A 20,663-nucleotide genomic window follows, 5' to 3' on the forward strand; every position below is an offset into this window, starting at 1 on the left:
AATAAATCAATCAAAACATGTACTTTCTTAATGTCTAAACTGTGCACTGAAATGTCATCTCTTTAAATTATAATAATTCTATATTCTTTACTTTTGAATGTACCTTGTTTTTTTTGTTTTTATTTGAACATAATTGTCATTGTGAAAATAGGTTGTGCAGTTTCTGAGGGCGCCTGAATGCCTCAGTGGTCTGAATTAGGTAGGGCGTGGCCTGTCTGGCTGTGACTCCTCCCCGGACACATGACTCCAGTTTTATGAAGTTGCAGTTTTACTGGGAAAGAGGCAACCAGTCCTTCAAAATTAAAGCAAAAAAAGAAAAAATATGTTTTTTTTTTTGTTTTGTTTTTTTACAGAAATCAAAATACGCGGTAGTGGCTAAATAAATAAACACAGCTTCTCTTGTTAAATTGTGTCAAAAAAGTGTATGGCTTTGAGAGCTAAGAGGGAGGGTCAGTTTCCAACCCTATTCTTCTTATTGCTTGGTTTTCTCTGAACCTCTTTCCTCTGACTTTGATGAAACTCACTATCAGTTTGTCCCTACATTTTCCTCTCTCCTCCCTTGTTGTCCAGAGCCTGTCTGGCTGTCTGGCGCTCCTGAGAGACTCCAGGTGATAGGCTTGTGTCTTCAGTGTTCACATTTTGATGCAGATACGGTATGTCAATTAAAGGTATCCTGTGGAGGTTTCTTGTAAACACACGTTATGTGTTCATTCATGTATCCTTGAGGTGTATTTTTTAAAGCAATTTCTCCATAAAGTACTTGCAAATTCCATTTTTAGAACATTTTAAATATTTATTTATTTTCAAAATATTTAATATTAAAATAAATATATGAATAAATAAAAGTTAAATATTTTCTGCAATGTACAGTGGAGGTCAATAAGTAGCCAAAAACAAATTTTTACCCCCAGACCCCTAGGAGGTTCATCCAGCCATGCCACCATGGTTCCTTCAGGCTTTTATTTTGAATGTCGCTTCACCGGAAGTCAAGTTCATTTATTCGTCTTCACTGAGGCTGCGCAGAGCAGCAAGCTCCACCGCCTGTTTTCTGTGTTTCTACTGTTGTTAAAAGCAAACGGAGAGGACGCTGAAATCTGCAGTGCTTTTTGAATGGAAAACAGATTCAGTATCTGTTGATCAATCAGCCCGAGAGGAGGAAGAGGAGGAGGAGAGGAAGAGCTGCAGAAGAGAAGGAGAGACAGAGGAGAAGAGCAGCAGGACTGGGAGAAAAAATCGGGACAGTATAAAATGCTGCAGATTTAACTGAAAGGTAAGAAAAATCCGCCTGATCAATACTGAATGCTGATCGATCTTGAAGTTGTCGATACTGAGTGGATCGAGTCTGAGGTCAGGGAGGTTTGAGCCGCGGCAGCCGCAGCCCGCAGCCGCTGAATGTAGGTCATTGTGTCTGTGGGCCGAGTCGAACCAAGCCGAGACAAACCGAGCTGGGCCGGGCCGTCCTGCAGCTGTAGCCAGGCCGCAGGCAGGCTGAGGCTGGGGAGGAGGAGGGTGAGGACGAAGACGAAGCCTTGCTGCAGGACTGACTGGTGCTGCGGTAACCAGACTCATCCCAAATACTGCTGCTGCTGCTGCCACTACTAATCATGATGATAATAATGATAACCACATTTGTACAAAATTAATCAAGCTATTATTTTGAAACAAAGTTAAGTAGAATTGTCAAACAATAAAAATCTGTAGAGAAAGTTTAGTAAGTGTAGGAAGTAAACACAAAGTAAAAGAAATGATGGAATATTAAAGACCCTGAAAACCTTGTTCCAGATTTTGAGTTTTTCCTCAATGACGATAAATATCAATGTCTAAAAAAGCAACAATTAAAATGTATTTATTAAGAGTTAAACTCTAAAGTACTCATGCAGGCTGCTTTATCAGGACTGTGTGGGTGTGGTGTGATCAGATGTGATTGTCAACACAAAGTAAAACCCCACAACTGTCATCAGATATTAATTCAAGTATTTTCGGAAAAAAAAACCTGATTCCTGCACACGTGGCATTATGTTTATTTTCCAAAGATCCCCACCCACTTCAAACCACAGAGAAGAGCACAAAACGCAAATACATGCATTTAAGATGACTGAGAAACATCTTCTCTGACCTTTTTATAATAAAAAGAAGCAATAAGGAACGAATGGAAATTGAAATGATACAAACATGAAAGCAATGGACATATCATTACTCTAAATCAAAGAGAGATAAAGATAGGTTTTTGATTGAAGCCAAATCATGTCCATTACTTGAATCATATTAAGCAATAAGGCAGAACTAATTTTAACCACTGGGAACATTTTTGTGGCTGAGATCCCCCATTATACATTGTGAAATAAATACAAGTGTGAATTCACTACCGTATGGTTGAATCAACCAATAAATAAACAGAAATGTAAACTGACTGATTTACTGGCTGACTGCTTGCTAACACACTGTTGAAATGGTCAGTAAATCACAGACTGAGCCGAATGTGAAGCCAAGAATCTGAATCGGCTGGGAGAAATACCAGCTGAGAGAAAATCCTGACATAAAATCGCTGTCGTGTCTCTGTAGTCCCATAATACTTTAGTGGGTGGGGTGGGGGGGCGTCTGTGCTGCTGCAGTGTTTAATAGTGATCCGATAGGTAGTTACCTTTATCACCCATAACAGGACTGTCATATTTCTATAAATCAGTACAATTCATACAGTAACGAGGGTTCATACTGAGTTTTGCTTCCACTCTGAACCTGAGGACCGGTGTTTACTGTTTATGCCTGAGGATGTCTGGATCTGTGGAGTGGACCAGTGTCTCACATCGTGGTCTACTGTCTGAACCAGTAGACTCGTGTGATTTAGACAAGTCAAGTATTTTTAGCATGAAATTTCGTGTTTGTGTTACTGCCTGTGGAAATACAAAGAGGGGATTTAACACTAACTTTGGCTTGATTTGGCAACTGCAGACTGCCTGAGCCTCATATTGGCCTCCATTTAACTTAAGAATGTGTTTTTTTAACCAAATGAGGACTTACAACACAGTTATAAATAAAGGGGTCACAGCCAGAGTCGACAGGAGTCGTTTTAAGGTGAACTGGGAAAAAATGTGAGCCTGACCTTTTGAGTATTGCTTGCCTGTGTGTCTCCAGATGTCAAACGTTACCATGGAAGCGACCAACATCCTCGCCATCCTCAAGAAGAAACTGGCCTTTCTGTCCGGTAAAACACACACACACACACACACACACACACACACAAAAATAAGATAACATGTCTACTTGTGTTTAATCTCATTTTACCTGCATTTGGTGGTTAACCGGATTTCTCCCCTCTCTGTGGGTCTGTGTGTCTTTAGGGGGCAAAGACCGGCGCAGTGGTCTGATCCTGACCATCCCCCTCGGTTCAGATCAGACCAGCATGGAGGAGCTCAGCGCCACACTGGACTACCTCCTCAGCATCCCCAGGTACACGCACACACTCGTGCAGTAGTCGCAGTGCTGGCAGCAGCAGTGACAGTTTGTTGTTGTGTGTCTGTGTGCAGTTGTGTAAATCAAAGGCTGTTTTGTCTCAGTGGTAATACCTTTGGACATGTTTGGAGGTAAACTGTCACTGAAGAGCTTCTGGATCTGTACTCTGTGTCTTGGCTCCGGTGTAAGAATGCAGCTTGTTCAGCTGCACTTGAAACGGCTTAAAGGATGATTCCAGTTTATTACAACTTGGGTCTTACCGCTCTGATTATAAGATGACTCCTCCTTTTCCCAACAGCTGTTTCTGGAAACGTGTTGTTTAGTTTTTAGTTCAGCTTGGGTCAGATGTGAGCTAAGAGTTGTTGTCATCTTTAACAGAGTGGATGGTTTTCTGATTCATTTACATGGTTATTTTCATCAGGCTGGTCTTTGTATGTGTGGTCTTGTTTCACGTGTTTCATTGTGATGCTTTTACGCAGCAGTTCCTTATATCTGAGACAAATTTCTCCAATGGGAGACAAGAATTGTGACCTTGACCATGACTTGTTGAACACAACAATTTCATACGAGTCGTCCTATGTTTGTGTAGCTTATTTTTCAGCCACAGACTCGCACTTGTCTTTCTTTTTGAGGTCCTCATCTGTTTTACTTCTGCATGAAGATGTTGGGGTGATTCCTCCAGGACAGATTACGCAACCTGTGATAATCTCCTGTAGTTTAAACTGGGCTTCATAAAAACCTTAAAAAGTGGACTAATTCTAAAAAAATACACTGTAAATGAGCTTCAAAAACATCAGTGCTGCATACGACCCATAATGCAACACTCTCTGTAGAAGCTGGCGTAACAAAGAATATCTGATTTCATGAAGGCGTAAATGTCCAGTCCTTGAGTTTAATATGATCCCATCTTTTTTTCAACATCATTTCCAGGAGAAAAGAAGTGTCTTATATTTGGCCCAGCACCGTATTTTTCTGGATATTGGATATGATTACATTGTACTCACGTTGTACTCACAAGCAATTGATATGACGTGAGAACACAGCAGCAACTTGGCAACAGCAGTGTTATCATAACTGACAAGACGATATCCCATACTACAAAAACAAGCCTCAAGTTGTAGTTAACCGGAATTATCCGTTAAGTAAATCTGCCAGTCGACATCATTATGGTTTGCTTTCAAAAGCTAACCTCTGATTTGGAAACGCGTTTTTCCAGTCTAAGTAGTTGGACTTTAATGCATCACTCTGAGCACTTCTAAAGCTGCACACTTGAGCAGGAAAGTCTGTACGTGAATGTAGATGTGTGTTGTTCATAGTTTGAATCATATCTTTTGTTCTATAAAATGCCTCCCCTCTCTCTCTCTCTCTCTCTCTCTCTCTCTCTCTCTCTCTCTCTCAGTGAGAAGTGTAAGGCTCGAGGTTTCACCGTCATCGTGGATGGACGGAAGTCTCAGTGGAACATTGTGAAGACTGTCGTGCTCATGTTGCAGGTACAAACACATTTAACGTCGCTCCAGACCCAGTACAGAGAAACATGAGGCCCAGTAATTCCTCTACATGACGGTGTTACCTTGTCCTGACAATTAACAGCTGATGCTATTAATGCTGTTTCAGAATGTGATCCCAGCCGAGGTGTCGCTGGTCTGCGTGGTGAAGCCAGATGAATTCTGGGATAAGAAGGTCACACACTTCTGCTTCTGGAAGGAGAAAGACCGCCTGGGCTTTGAGGTGAGTCTCCCAGCTTCAAGTTTCCTTCATGCTCACTCACCCCTCCAGTGCTGAGATGGAGGTCTTTGTGGATTCTGAAAGTTTGTACCTGACTTGAAAAGAACACCTTATTTAACTAGAGATTTTCTCGATCTGAAGCCATTTTTTAAAAAAGAATTATTTACATTTGTTTAAGTGTGAAAGCTGCAACTGAGCTCAGGAACAGTCCAGAACGCTGGGGTGGGGTTTGGTTCCCTTTTCCACTGCAGTAACTTAACCTGATATCTGAGGCTTTCCATAACCTAAACTTTAAAGAACCTCAGGAGGCTGTGGTGCCACGTTTCTCCCTGTAGACTCTGACTATATACAGTGTGTCATTAAAAAAACAGTGGAGCCAACTGTGTAATTTAGTCATGCTTGCAGCATGGCTGTAGGGGACTGTTGGATTGCAATGAAATGTTTTGCTGATGTACATTTTGCACACGCACACTTTTAATAATTGGATAATTTTTCCAGTTCTTGTTACAAATATGACTGTGCTGATACATTAAGCTGAGATGGTGAAGGTGTCACTGTGAGCTTGTGAGGATTTAGTTGAAAGCAGCGCTGAGCTGAAGTGCAGCCGCACAGAGCTGCTAACGTGGCTGTAGAAGTCTTGTTACAGCTGTGGGACAGAACAATGGGAGAACCGGCGCTGATCTTTTTGTTGTTTGTCTTTGACAATCTTTGGTGCTGATTCCAGGTTCCTGCCGAGGACCACACAAGCTGGTCGGCCCAAAAACACTGTTTCCCTTCTGATCTCTTATTTTTTTCTATAAACTTTTTAAATGTTTAATATCTTTTATTATTTGTTCCCTGAACTCTCATGCTGCGTGTGGTATCCCACATTACAGATGCTGCTGTCGGATGCTGAGAAATCTGGTCCATATTTTTGTTTCTAATTGTTGACTTTGGCTCCCTCTGAATGACTTCCTCTACCCAAACACTAACAGCTTCTTTCAGTGTTGATGAAATGAACTAGCGTTGTTTTTGTTGTCTTTGTAGGGGTTTATGTTTTGACTGCACTGAAAGGCTGCTCGGAAAGCCTCTTTTCTGTTGTTGTTATGAGGACATTTTAGTATTAGACAGACAGACAGACAGACAGACAGACACACACACACACACACACACACACACACACACACACACACACACACACACACTCCCGATTTGTGCCGTTACCTGATATCAAACAGAGACGAACTGAGCCTGTTGTAATAACCTTGAGCATCATTAACTGTCCTGAGTGCTGCTGGAAACCTGAGCCAGGATCGATAGTGTGTGTGTGTGTGTGTGTGTGTGTGTGTGTGTGTGTCTGTGTGTGTGTGAGTGAGTGAGTGAGTGTGAGAGAGAGAGAGAGAGAGAGAGAGATTTTCGGCCAGCTTCCTCCTGTATTACAACAGATGGTTTTACCGACAGAGATCAGTAGTCACTGTGACCCAGATTTCTGCGGCCATGTTGGCTCAGACCGCTAGAGAAAAATCTCCCTGTTAGTGCATTCAAGGCCGCGCCGACATGTAAGAGTCGGCTGATGAACAGCAACAGTTTTGATTCAAGGAATGAGTCAAATTCACAATGTCAATGTTTGAGCTGTGGGTTCCTAAACATGTAGTTTGTTTAGATACTGAATATTTGAATGAAGAACTCTTTGGTGCCTTGTTGAAAGAAAATGTGCTGAGATTGAGCTTGTTGTTTAAGTCTGAGTGCTCATCTTCTTCACTTTATTTTAATACTTACACTCTTCTCCTAACACACACACAGCTGCTGGGAGGGAGATTCTTGGGACAGTGTTGAAATGTGACTCATCTTAACTATGGAGCGTGTGTGCGTGTGGATGTCACAGTGGGGTGTGTGTCGTACAGCTGCTCTAAAGTCTGACCTTACATTTAAATAAACACACACACAAGAAACACATGTTCTAAGTCAACTTTGGGTACATTACATAGACTTGCATTAATTTCCTGGAGGGTAACGCTAACCATAAACACTTAGAGTTAACCTTAACTTAACCCCACCGCTAACCATAACTAAATCCTACTGCTAACCTTAACTTAACCCTACTGCTAACCTTAACTTAACCCTACTGCTAACCTTAACTTAACCCTACTGCTTACCTTAACTTAACCCTATTGCTAACCTTAACTTAACCCTATTGCTAACCTTAACTTAACCCTACTGCTTACCTTGATTGATTTAACCCTTCTGCTAACCTTAACTTAATCCCACCACTAACTTTAATTTAACCCCACCGCTAACCATAACTAAATCCTACTGCTACCCTTAACTTAACCCTATTGCTACCCTTAACTTAACCCTACCGCTAATCTTAACCCTACTGCTATCCTTGATTTAATCCTGCTGCTAACCTTAATTTAACCCTAATCTTAACTACTGAGGTTAAGATTAGGATTAAGGTTTTTCACATCTTTTTCCCAACTGAGAACAAAAGCCCTTTCCACAATAAACCAGCCTGTTGTCTAAAATCTGTCCCCAAAGTATCCTGTGATACACACACATGCACACACACTGAGCTGAGTCCAATATCTCTGACAGCATCTGCTGCAGCGACAACTGGCAGACAGACTCACTCCCAGCTGTCTGACTGTCCAGATTTATTTTGTAAAGTAATCTTTCATACACATGTTGTTCAGAGGGTTTTATGCAGTGATATAACAATGAAATGGGATGAAACATATGTGCAGCATCGGGAAGTAGAGCAGGTCGTCCGCTACTTAGAAGGTTGGCGGTTCGATTCCCAGCTCCTCCAGTCTGCGTGTCGAAGTGTCCTTGGGCAAAATACTGAACCCCACTTTGCCCCTGATGGCTGTTCCATCAGTGTGTGCCTGTGATGTATGAATGTGTGTGTGAATGGGTGAATGTGGCAAGAATTGTAAAGCGCTTTGAGTGGTCAGTAAGACCAGAAAAGCAAGTGTAAGTCCATACAGGTACACACACACAAAAAAATGTTAAACATAGTTAAATGTTGTAGTTAAAGCTAAACTTGTGTGTTTTTCTTCGGAGAAGATGTAAAACCTCAGATCAGATCACAGGCTCTTCATGAACACTGAACGCTCTATCTCCAGATTTAGAAAGTGCTCTCAGAAGAAGTTTGTCTTGTGATCCAAGAAGTCTGTTTAGCTGAGAGACTGAAGCAATGCTTGATATATAATCTTTGATCAGTGCTGGTACGTATGAAGCATCTGAGAATGTCCCGACAGTTTGGCTTATGAGTCGGTGAAAAGTTTGAGAACCTCTGTATAAAGAGGCTAAAAGTAACTTTTAGTCAGTTCTGACTGCAGTGACTCATCAGTATTTAGAAAACAAGGACTATAATCATGTCCCAAAATGTCATCAACCAATAGCTCCAGTGTCTGAGCTGCATCACCTCAGTCATCACCTAGTTAGGAGCTGAAGGTTTAAATAGACAATTCAACAATTTTAGATATTTCAAGAAAGGTTTAAAGTGAATTATCATATCCAGAACATTTCTCTTTGAGACAGTGACAGTGTCTGTGGGTGATTTTTTTTTTTTTTTAGCCAGTGAGAGGATGCCCTGAAGTATTTTCAGTCTGGAAACATTTGCCACACCTAAAGATTCCTTTTGGTGACAGCCAGCTGTGGCTTTCAGGCATCTAGAGAAAAGCTTATAGAAGATACTTCCTCTACTGCTGCGTTGACAACATCAGTATATGATGTTTGTTTGTGTTTTTCCAAAAGGGTCAACACAGGGATTGTGTCTGATTTGTCATTTCAGTGTTTTGTTCCTCACTGTCCTTTAGCTCAACCGTATTCTTGTGTTTCACGGCTCAGATTATATACTGATTATTTCACAATTTATAAGTGATATTGATATGTTTAATGTGAAATTAATAAGAATAATACCAGCTGTGAATGTTTCATATTATTCATGCTATCTCTATCATTTCATGAACTCTTTAATGTAGTGTAGGGGATGTGGGTGTTGGCATTGTCTCTGTCTCTTTTACACTTAAGTTTTACTGTGAGCGGGTGTATGTGTACTGCAGAGAGATTTAGAGATAAACTAAAGTTAGCGCTGTGTTATATTTAAACTGAATGAAATTTCATATCGTAAAAGCCGCAGTTTGAATGCAAGAACCTCGTGTTTGAACAGATTCTTTCTCGAGTGGCACGGTACAAGTGATTTAAGAGAATTTGTGGCATTCAACTGGTTTTGTTGTTCTCTGAATTTACTCTTAGATAAGGATGAAATTTACGAGATTTTCAGACCTGTCGGACCAGTCATGTACAGATAGTCTACCCGTCTCCACAGAGGGGAAAAAACATTTGTTTGACATATGAATCATGATGACTTTTATCTGAATCAATTTAGAGTTTTAAATTAACAAAAGTAAAATGTATAACAAAAAAAACTAAATTAATATTCTCTTCATCATATTTGTCATATTTTGACAGTTTACAAATCTGCTATTTTTCTTCATATTTTATGATTTCTGTTGCCATATTGTGTCACAATAACTTATACAGTTCAGTTGTAAGGAACATTTTCACACTGCCAGCTGTACGCAGGACGCTGTCCAACACATGTCATCCACACATGACACGTGTATCGCACATGATAGTGTAACATCAGCTGCTGTAGCCTGTAATACTCACTCGTCTGATATCTCAGAGACTCCATCTCTTACATTAGTCATGGACCACTTAGCTTTATCAGCTCTTTATGTTAAACCGCTCTCTCTGTGTGTCTGATGACACCTTGTTGACTAATGTTTGTTGTTTGGGTTTTTTTGGTTCCTCTAATGCAAATACAGACTCTAATGTTTTTGTCTGCTGATTTCCTGAACCTCCACAGTGTCAAGTTCTTTTTGTGATTGAAACTCACAAACCGAGCAGGACGGGCAGCTTTATATGGCAATTTTAGGGGCGTCAATCAAATGATAAAATCTCCTGAACGCGCAGATCCTCATGAACAGGTGGCGTTCATCAGCCTGAAACGAGCGATGCACGACAAGTTTGTGCAGAGATTCAGAATAAGAAAATGAAAATGTTCTTCATGAGGCCCATTATTGTTGCTGTCTGATTAATATGCTCCCTGCATGCTTTGTGTCTGTGCCCTGTGTCAGGTGATCCTGGTGTCGGCCAATAAGCTGACGCGTTACATTGAACCCTGTCAGCTGACTGACGACTTTGGAGGAAGTCTGGACTACGACCACAACGACTGGCTCAACAAGAGACTGGTCACTATCTTATTTAAATAAATCCACGTGTTTCATACTTTTATGACTTAAAATGCTTGTTGCCGTGGTAACCTGGCACCAGGTCTGAGTCAGTTTGTTTTGTATTTTGTTTGTTTGTTTGTTGCAGGTTTTTGAGAAGTTTACCAAGGAGTCGACATCACTGCTGGACGAGCTGTCCATCATCAACGACAGTGACAAGAGCAGCACGGTGGACAAGGAAAAGTACGCACACGCACACGCACACGCACACGCACACGCACACACACACACACACACACACACACACACACACACACACACACACGCTCACAATTACAGTTTAAAGTGTACTAACAGTAGACAGATGAAATCCAGAGCTGTGTGTCTATCTGTCCTCTGCAGATCAGCTGACTGTGCCCTCTTGCCCTCCTTTGACCCTGAGACTGTCCTTCAGACCGGTAAATATCATCGTTCAGACCTGCATGTCATTGTGTAAACGTGATGGTAATGTTACATGTTGCTCTGATAGTCAGGTCAGAGCACATTCAAAGACGGCAAATTGAGATGACAGTTAAAAGGCCGACGAAAAGTCAGATAAAAAGGATCAATAATTGTGGATAAATCACAAGAACGGCTTAGGCACATGGCACAGAGAACAAGTAAATAATAAAACCAGTGTCGCCAGTCATGTAAGATCTTATAGTGAATGTCGAACTACTCCACAGTTGAGTGGAAAAAATGCCCAGGCATTTTATTTTAACTGGAATGAATGGAGCATGAAAATAGGAGCAGTGATTGGTCAGGAGATGTGAGGGGACGATGAGTTCTAGAGATGTAACCTGGTGCCAGTCCACGCTTTGCTTTAAAAATAAATAGAAGAACCGGCTGCAGGCAAGAGCAGGCCGAGTGACTGATCCTTACGTAATCAGCCACATGTTAACGAGATTGTTCTCTTGTAAAATATTTTTTCGCCCTTGAGTGCAGTGAAAACGAGGGATAAAAAACTTACTGTTTACACAACTACACAGCTACTGAAATATTTCTCACTTGTGGTCATGAGCTCTGAGTAGTGACTGAGAGACTGGAGTCGTGGATCCAAGCAAACAAAATAAGTTTCCTGTCGGTGTATCTGGGCTCACCCTGACCCGGAGGATGTGGGTGGACGGGAGGTGGTCTTGGTTACTCAGCCTGCTGCAACTAAGACCTGGAGCTAAACAGAGACTAAGGATGGATGGATGGTTGGATGAATGATGGATGGATGGCTGTGTTCACTGTACTGAGCAAGCCTGTGTCTGTGTGTTGGGCAGAGGTGAAAGGAGTCTTTGTTTGTGGTACCACCCTCCTCCCTCTACCAGCTCCTTTCATGATGTAACAGCATGTACACAAACGCTGATGAATTATTGTTTCACATGCTTTTATAGCACAGTTAAATCTCAAATCAACCCTGTCTGTCTGTCTGTCTGTCTGTCTGTCTGTCTGTCTGTCTGTCTGCCTGTCTGCCTGTCTGTCTGCAGGTCATGAGCTGCTGTCGGAGCTGCAGCAGCGTCGCTTCAACGGCTCAGAGGGAGGAGTAGGAGGACAGGGAGGTGAGGAAGCAGCTGTCAGTCATCCAGAAGTGACTGTGCTGGTCCAGCTTAGACAGATGGATGAATGAAGTTGAATGAAAGTTTTGTTTATTTCTCTCTGAACTGTTGTTGTTGGAGATGGGCGGTTGAATGCAGTCCTTCGGCTGCTCCAGAGTACTACACCGGCTACTACAGTATGAAGTAGAGTATAAGGGTACAGTCCACAGAGACTCTGTTGTAGCGTCTCTGTCCTCAGAAGCAGCAGACGAGTAACATCAGCAGGATGCTGCAGAATGAATGTGGGACAGATCAGACACCTCCTTGGTGATACTGCGTCACAGATAAGAAACCCAAAACCATAGCACATTAATGTATTTGGCAAGAAACTGCACTGTTATTATTTATTGTTTTGTTTCACAGCAAGCAAAACCTGAAGGCACCTGATATAACTGATATTTTTCATGTCCTGAAAAGGAGTCAGTGCAGGCGTCTTTTGTCTGATTACACCAAAGATAAGGAGACGTCCTGGACAGTAACCCCACAGGTCTTCTTTCTGACCTCTGACCTCTGACCTGCAGGTCCAGCCTGGTGTCCAATGGAGGAGGAGCTGTTGGCTCAGCCTCAGGTGATGAAGCTGCTGGACTCTCTCAGGGAGCAGTACACCAGATACCAGGAGCTCTGCAGGCAGCGAAACAAACGCACCCAGCTAGACGAGATCCACACCAAGGTCATGCAGGTAATGCACACGCACACACACACACACTGACACTGAAGACCAAATTGCTCTGGATAGCCTGGGCAGCCTGTGGATGGCAGGGAAGCACTTTGTCTGTTAAGTTAAAAATCCAGAAGCCAGAATCATGATTACATCTCCATCTTTTTGTTTGTTTGTTTGTTTTTCCTGCAAAAAAGCAGCAAGACTAAAACATAACTGAGACATCATATTGTACAGGACTTTATGTGCGAATTGAAGATGAAAGAAAGGAGATATATTTTGTTAATAAGTGAGCTTAAGATTTGCTGGTAGGTGTGTTCTTTTACCTTTGGACAGAGCCAGGCTAGCTGTTTCCCTCTGTTTCCAGTCTTTGTGCCAAGCTAAGCTAACTAGCTACAGGCTGTGACTTCATACTTACTGGACAGACACTTGAGAGGTATCACTAACTCTCATCAAGACATCAAATGTCAAATTATTTCCGTAATCATGTTCACTGCTGCTCATACACTTTTTCAAACTACACAGATGTTTTCCAAGGCGCTCTGACCATCTGTGTAAAGCGTCTTTACAAGTCAAACAGTTCATGTCTGAACAGGATCTGTAAACACGTCCTCCACACGCTCACAACTCTCTGGAAACATTGTCCAGTGACAGAATCAGCCTCCTTAGTCTCTAAAAGTGTGTGACCTCGATTCTTTTATCATCCAGCCTTTGACCTTTGACCCTCAGAAACGGAGTCAGTGAGCAGCTTCACTGCTCCACAGCTCCTCAGTAGAGACAGAAAATACTATCGGTAATGGGGTTCTAGCAGCCTCAGGGGCTGATGGGTAACACCAATGTCTTGGAGATGAGCCTGGGGTTGCCATGGTAACCACAACATGTCAGTCGCTAGCCTGGAGGATTTGAGGTGGGGGGGTTGGCCTAGTTCTGGATCGAACTGTGTGTGTGTGTGTGTGTGTGTGTGTGTGTGTGTGTTAGCTCTTGAAGGCATCACTGACCTGATAAATACAATTAAATCATGATACTGGCCCACACACATCTGGATAGACAGTTCCAGATGTTACTGTACACTATATGTTAAAATCATAGTATAATCATTGTATTAGACACTTATTATTATTTTAACTATATAATTCAATAAAATTAAAAAGAGAATAAATAAAGACACAATATTTTTCCCCCTTTATTCTCAGAGTATTCTCAGACTCATGTCTGTCAGTGAAGATTAAAGGGTCATTCCACTGATTTTACACATGAAGCTGAGTTTACCTGTTTACCTTCACGTTTTGAACAGGCGGCTGTTAAATATACTATTACTATTATACATTATGTATAAACTGAATGTTAAACTTCTATAATCCAATGAAATAGCTATATTCACAACTGAGGTTAGATTTGCACGTGAACCAGCCTTTAGTGAAGTAGGATTGTTTTGGAATAGAACCTGGAGGGAATAAAGTTTTTTTTTTTTTTTGTTAAATGGCGTGAAGGGCCCTGGGAGCAGTGGTGTTGGAGCTGTAGCGAGGCCCAGGTTGGGGATAAACAGGAGGCTTCTGGGCACCTGGCACTACTACTATGCCCTGGCAGGCCCGGTTTGGGGAAATTCCACGCTGGGCTGGAGACCATTGCTCCCATGGCGTTGATAGGTTCGCTTAAGAAAATAGGTGGAGAATCCTAAGAAGGAACTATACTTGATGCAGCGGCGCTCTGTCTTCAGTTCAGATCCGGATCTGATCTCACTTTTGTTCTTGTGAAAGAATAAATTCTATTGCATTGGACTCTGACCATCTCCAGTGACTTCTTTTTTTTTTTTAATCTTTTTTGACTCCAGTAAAAGTGCAGTTTTGTAGAAAGTTAAGTGTTGGTGAAGAGGTCTAGACTTACACTCTGGCCCAGACCTGGACTTTTTTCTCCAACAGCAGCTGTTGAGACATAAACTTGGGTCACGGAGTTTGAAAGATGTGGGCATAATGGTAAAATGTAGGATCCAGTTTTACCCACACAAGAGACTAAACGTCAGAAGATCTCCGCCTCCACTCCTAGCCAATTCATCATCTTTGATCAGCTGTTGGGTTTAACTTCAGTTTTCTATTTCATGTTTCTATTTAAACTTACTTTACTGTAACATGTGAATATATTTGTGTTGCCAAAACATATCGAGGACAATACAAGGTGGATAAAAAGGATGATAGTGATTTTTATAATTCTGTTTATAACTGTTTAAGAAAATATTTATGCAAAGTCAATGTCAAAGAAAATCTTGATTTGACTGTGATGTGATGTGGACTTCAACATGGAGACCAGTGGAGCCTGAGAGCCTCCTGCTGGTCGCTGTGCTGCACTGCAGCTCAGAGATTCACAGAGACTGAAGGGTTAGGCCGAGTTAAAACAACAATATGTCTCCCAAAAGGCCTTTTTCACAGCTGACATTTTGACATGCCACAGTAGGAAAAGCACTGGTGGAAATAATAAAATGAATCATGGCTGAACTCCATTTAGCTGCTTCAATTTCAGGCTCCTGGTTGTGTGCATGCTGGCTCTCTGTCACACTGTCACAGCTGACTGGTCACAGCTTCTTGTCGGTGTTTGCAGAACAAGTTGTGGGAGTTGTGGTTGACTTCTCACCTTACAGTTTTATATACACAAGCTTGTACACTCAGCTTTTTATCAGACAAGAACCGAATATTTTCTAGTACAGTTGTTCCTCTCATGTACTGTACTGTACTGTCTATAGAGAAAATGAATGGCACTTTTACTTAAGAAATAGTTCCTCCCACTTCTCCCTCCAAAGGAGATCACACGGTCTTTTAATTGGTTAAATTTGTCCGTCTACAGCGATTCCTCTTTGTCTTTCTCTCAGGTGGTCACGTGGCTGCAGGGTCCGGGTTCAGAGCTGTTGAAGACTCATCAGGCGATCGGAGACTCGATGCGAGCGGCTCAGGCCCTGCAGCAGAAACACGAGGAGATCGAGAGCCAGCACAGTGTAATGCAACACGATGAAAACACACGCACAAGATCATGTGACGAGGGAAAACTGGGGTTAAATACAGATATGAGCGCAGTTTGTCTTTTGATGCTTCCATCATCAGACATTTTACTGACACTGGTGGTTCACTGTGAGCATTGGGCTAATTTTGTATCTGTGTGTGTGTGTGTACAGGAGTGGTTTGCGGTGTACGTGGAGTTGAACCAACAGATTGCTGCCTTGCTCAGTGCCGGGGAGGAGGAGGAAGTGGCGGAGCTGAAGTCTCTGCAGCAGCAGCTCAGCGACGTCTGCTACCGACAGGCGGCTCAGCTGGAGAACCGACAGAACGTCCTGCAGGCGGCGCAGGGCTTCCACAGCACCACACAGGAGGTAACACACACCGTTAGCCTCGCTCCATCAAAGGAGAAAGAATGTAAAATGTGATTTCTTGGAATTTAAGGGGCTCCTCAGGAGGTGAACTGCTGTATCAATAGTTGGTCTGTTTGCGAAGTACAAACTAAAACCTAAAAAATCCCAGGATGAAGCCGACTTGTGTATGTGATGTGTCTGTCTCTGCAGCTGTCCCAGCAGCTAGACGGTCTACTGGGCATGCTCTGTGCTGACGTGGCTCCAGCTGACGGAGCTTCGATTCAACAAAACCTCAAACTTCTGGAGGAGAAGCTGCAGACTGTCGGTTCGTGCTCTAATATAAGCCTGTGGCAGAGCAGTGACACATTAACCGCTGGGTGTATTAACGTTCCTCTGTGACATTCACCGTCTCCCCTCCGTGCAGAGGCGGGTCTTTCTTCTCTGCGTCAGAAGGGGTCGTTGTTGCTGGAGCAGATGTGCAGCCAGCCGTCGTGGACTCTGGAGGAAACCGAGAGTCCAGCTGGAGAACAGCAGGACAACGTTCAGCACATCCAGGCCGTGATGGACGAGATGCAGCTCCGCAAGCAGAGGTTACTTTCTCCTTTTTTTTTTTATTTTTATTTTTTTCTTTTCTTGGATTTGGATCTGTCTTTGTTTCTATATCTTACTCCTGAGAGAGTGTGAATCACAACTCTCACCTGTACAGGCTGCAGAGGATGCCCATGTTCTTCTGGTCACTCAGAGTAAAACACATTTCATACCTATTCCTGCTCCACAGAGGATGAGCCATTTACATTTTAAGCACCCCACCTTTGCTGATAGCTAAATGATCAGAATGGTGTTTTATTTTGTTTCGTTGTAGCAGGACTTCCCATCGTTAGGTTCTGCTGTTTGTTTGAAGCCATGAAAAGAGCGTGTGTCTGTGTTACAGATGTGAGGACATGGTGGACGTGAGGAGGCTGAAGATGCTACAGATGGTCCAGCTGTTCAAGTGTGAAGAAGATGCTTTACAGGTCAGACACGCAACAGCAACAACACATGAGCACACATGTATGTTCCTCCTGTATTGATGAGATGATGATTGTGTGTGTGCATGTGTATGTGTGTGTTCAGGCAGTAGAGTGGCTTGGCGAGCTGCTGGACGCTCTGTTGAAGACTCATGTGAGACTGGGCGACGAGTCTCAAGAGACCAGGACCATGTTGGACAAACACAGGAAGTTTGTGGACGTGGCTCAGGTGAGAAACTTCCAGACTAATTTCATCCATTATTAATGCAAAAATATTGATTAGGGCAGCTTTGATTAGTAGCTCACGTCCACAATCATCTGTTTGTCTCCGTCTTCCTTCAGAGCACCTACGATTACGGCCGTCAGCTGCTGCAGGCGACCGTCGTCCTCTGTCAGTCCCTTCGCTGTACGACGCGCTCGTCCGGAGACACTCTGCCGAGGCTCAACCGAGTCTGGAAACAGTTCAGCGTCAGCGCCGAAGAGAGGCAACAGAGACTGGAGCTGGCCCTGACATTCCACACCGCCGCCGAGAGGGTGAGAGAGACTGACTGTCAAAATTATCAGCTGACGTTGGCTAGGGATTAAAAGCAGTGTAGTCGGCTTGTGGAAATCTACATCACACGCACCTTCACACCCTGTTGCAGCCACACAGACGTTGAAAATATAATTGTACCTTCACTACGTGTGTTTCAGGTGTTACAGCAGGAATGTGTGGAGGCGGAGTCTCTGGATGAAGTCGACTCTTCTGGGAAAACCCTGTTGGACAGACTGACAATGCCTGTCATCTTCCCCGATGGGTACACACACACACACACACACGCACACACACACTCAAGCCTGTTTTTACCAAAGAATTTTCTGACATTCATTCCTGGAAGATCTACCCTTACCTAAACTATAACCACTACATGCCTGACCCCGACCCTATCCTGAGTTCAGTGCCCCACTGTGTTCACCAGCGAGTCTCTAACTGTGTCTGTCTGCCCTTTGGTGCTGAGCAGGTAGTGTACTGTGGGGTTTTAGAGATTTATAGCTGACCTGTGGCGGACGATGGTGAACAAAAACTATTTATTTATTTTATCCATTGTAATTATAAAAATATGGATTAGTCTTACAGTCTAGAAAAAGTCAAGAAAATTTAATGATTTTCACTTTTTAGCTTTGTGTCCTCACATAGGAGGCGAGTCCCCATAATGTGACTGTCTTAACGGGTTTTTGTTCTGTATTTAATGCAGTTTAATGCACAAACACACACACATACACACTCACTTCATATAATACATACTTCTAAGTCAAATTGTTGTCGTTTCAGGAGCGAGCAGTACTTCGGGAGTCCCAGCGACACAGCAGCGGCAGCAGAGGGCGTCAGAGAGCGCCTCCTGCTGGTGGAGGAGCGGCGGCTGCAGCTGCAGGAGGCGAGGCTTCATAATGACGACAATGTGGAGGGGGAGGTGCGAAACGGGCAGGAGGCGCGGCTAGACGTGATCGGAGAGGAGCTCAGCGAGAGAGAAGAGCAAGAAGAGGAGGAGGAGGAGGAGGAGCAGGAGGAGGTGGGGCAGAAAGATGAAGAGTTGGAGAGAGCTACACAGGACTGCTGATGGACAAGGTTAAACCGAGCAACCTTAATGAAGCTTGTTAATGAAGGGCTGCTGATTCGTTTACACCGAGACCTGCGATTTGTCGTCCCCTGAGCCAATGAAGCCCTTGATTGGTCGTTTCTGTCTCGCTGCAGCAGTAGGTTGCTCTTACTGCTGCTATTTCTCTACATCAGACGACATTACCCATCAGCCTTGTTGCCTCCCCTTCCTTCAAGAGGATGAACATGTCTCTCCGTCGTGCTTTCACTCCTTTCAGCAGAAACTGTGAAAGCTTTACCACTGTTTGCCCTGGAAGAACAGTACCCTCTAACTTTTTCTTTCTGCCGTTAAGCGATCCAGTAGATTTCCTTCCTAACGGGACCTGTGGGATCAAAAATGTAAAATACTGGAATTATTTACTGGAATAATTAATACTCGTGTCTCTGGATGCTCTAATGATGATCGACTGTAAAAAAATAACCTGTTTGGATAAGAAAACGCCTAACATAAACACCTCCTCCTCCTTCCCTCCCAGCATGCCGCTTGTTGACCTAAGTGGGCGGAGCTTCCATGGTGCTCACATGGTTACTAAAGTTTCCGTCTGTGCCTCTTCCGACTTTCTCTCCTTTCTTGCTTCATCGCCGCCTTTTATTTGCCTCCGCTAACAAAAGATGAGGTTGGTGTTTAGTAGCAGTACAGGAACTCCAGGGGCGGAGCTTCAGCATATCAGGTGTGCAGTGACCTGATCCTGTTCCTGCATCAACAGTCCCGTACATTTCATCTTCAGACGTTTTCAGGTGACTGTCTGTTGGAGCTTTTCAACACCGGGATGGACATGAAACTCTCCCGGATGAATCACCAGTACAAACAAGCTGAAAAAAAAAAATTTCTGCTTTCATCAACAAAAACTCAAAGATGTAAGACTGTTTCTATAGCAACTTGAGGAGAAAAGTCAACTACAAGTCCCAAAGAGCATTGCAAAACAACAAAAAACAACATCCAATTGGCTCAAAGTCAAATATTTACTTTATTTGTGAAATCCCCTCGCAAGTCTTCATTAAAAAGTCGAGCTGAAATTTGTTCGGCATTCGTTAAATCAATGTTGTACCTTTTTTGAGTTTGTATTCCGAGTGGAAAGTCGAGGACAGGTAGCCTAGCTTGCCATTGGCAGCTCTCACACACTCAGCGCTGTGTTTGTCCTGCTTCATAGGAAGTTTTATTTTGATCTTGGACTAAGATATGTGGATTATACACCAGGCTTTGGCTGTAAAACAATACGTAGTGTTATCTTTGTGAATGTATTTTACAGGATAATCCACTTTTTTTGCTGCAAACACTTCGATTACACTCACTGCACTAAAGGCATTTGCTGCACTCTACAGGAGGATTTTGGCAATTACTGATTTGACCAAATAAATACACAAGTGTAAACACTAACCAAGGAGAGATAAGTTAATAAAGTTCGACTTTATAATTTAATTTGGACTTTAGGCCTGTTTCTTGTTGAAATGGTCTTTGGGACAGCAGTTATGACATGCGTATCCATGGTGCTTAAACCTTTCAAGGACCCAGAGGCTCCGACCACTTTGCTGCTCTAAGTAAACCCTCTGCCTTCATGATGGAAATCCAACCCGTGCTGCTCGCTCTGGTCCAGACTGACAACAGAGACTGAGGTGACCTCTGACTCTGCTGGCGGTCGAGCGTAGAGAGAGAGAGAGAGAGAGCGGGTGCACTGGGACTGGTTTGCCGATATGGTGACATCAGAATAAGAGATTCCTTTTCTATTTATTTGACTTTTTTTTTTTCAAGCCAACTTTGCTGTTATTGGTTGCTGTTTTTGACCATTAACTGCTGCTGTAAGTGTAACCGCTAAATGCTACGTCTTGCTCTCTGTCCATTCAGTCCAATAACATACAATGACATCAGTATGACCTCATCCCCTAAATAAAGAAGCTTTTTAAAGTTGCTGTCCGAGATGGGTTTTTTTTTCATCTGCTTTATGTTTTTATATTAATTACAAAAAATGCTTACATCAATTGACACAGCAACAAGGATGAAGACATGTTTATTA

The 20,663-nt window shown here is 42.9% G+C and overlaps 1 protein-coding gene across 1 annotated transcript; it reads left to right on the plus strand.

Annotated features, from left to right (window-relative positions):
- Nucleotides 1-1,058: 1,058 nt before the first annotated feature.
- On the plus strand, nucleotides 1,059-20,557 carry sestd1 (SEC14 and spectrin domain containing 1). Its single transcript, XM_022740558.1, has 19 exons — nucleotides 1,059-1,270; nucleotides 3,133-3,202; nucleotides 3,339-3,447; nucleotides 4,850-4,940; nucleotides 5,065-5,178; nucleotides 10,302-10,415; nucleotides 10,543-10,637; nucleotides 10,797-10,852; nucleotides 11,909-11,980; nucleotides 12,538-12,695; nucleotides 15,535-15,657; nucleotides 15,835-16,029; nucleotides 16,219-16,333; nucleotides 16,433-16,598; nucleotides 16,940-17,021; nucleotides 17,122-17,244; nucleotides 17,358-17,549; nucleotides 17,709-17,812; nucleotides 18,328-20,557. The coding sequence occupies exons 2-19, from the start codon at nucleotides 3,133-3,135 to the stop codon at nucleotides 18,611-18,613; spliced, it is 2,265 nt and encodes a 754-aa protein (XP_022596279.1). The 5' UTR covers nucleotides 1,059-1,270; the 3' UTR covers nucleotides 18,614-20,557.
- Nucleotides 20,558-20,663: the final 106 nt, after the last annotated feature.

Source organism: Seriola dumerili, unplaced genomic scaffold (genome assembly GCF_002260705.1).
Source record: "Seriola dumerili isolate Sdu_G_001 unplaced genomic scaffold, Sdu_1.0 BDQW01000052.1, whole genome shotgun sequence".
Lineage (NCBI taxonomy): Eukaryota > Metazoa > Chordata > Actinopteri > Carangiformes > Carangidae > Seriola > Seriola dumerili.

Excerpts from the sequence above, each read along its gene's own strand:
- sestd1 (XM_022740558.1), top strand. The coding sequence starts at position 3,133 with ATGTCAAACGTTACCATGGAAGCGACCAACATCCTCGCCATCCTCAAG. Across the intron at positions 10,416-10,542 it reads ACTGGCTCAACAAGAGACTG|GTTTTTGAGAAGTTTACCAA; the intron begins GTCACTATCTTA and ends TGTTTGTTGCAG. Across the intron at positions 10,853-11,908 it reads TGAGACTGTCCTTCAGACCG|GTCATGAGCTGCTGTCGGAG; the intron begins GTAAATATCATC and ends GTCTGTCTGCAG.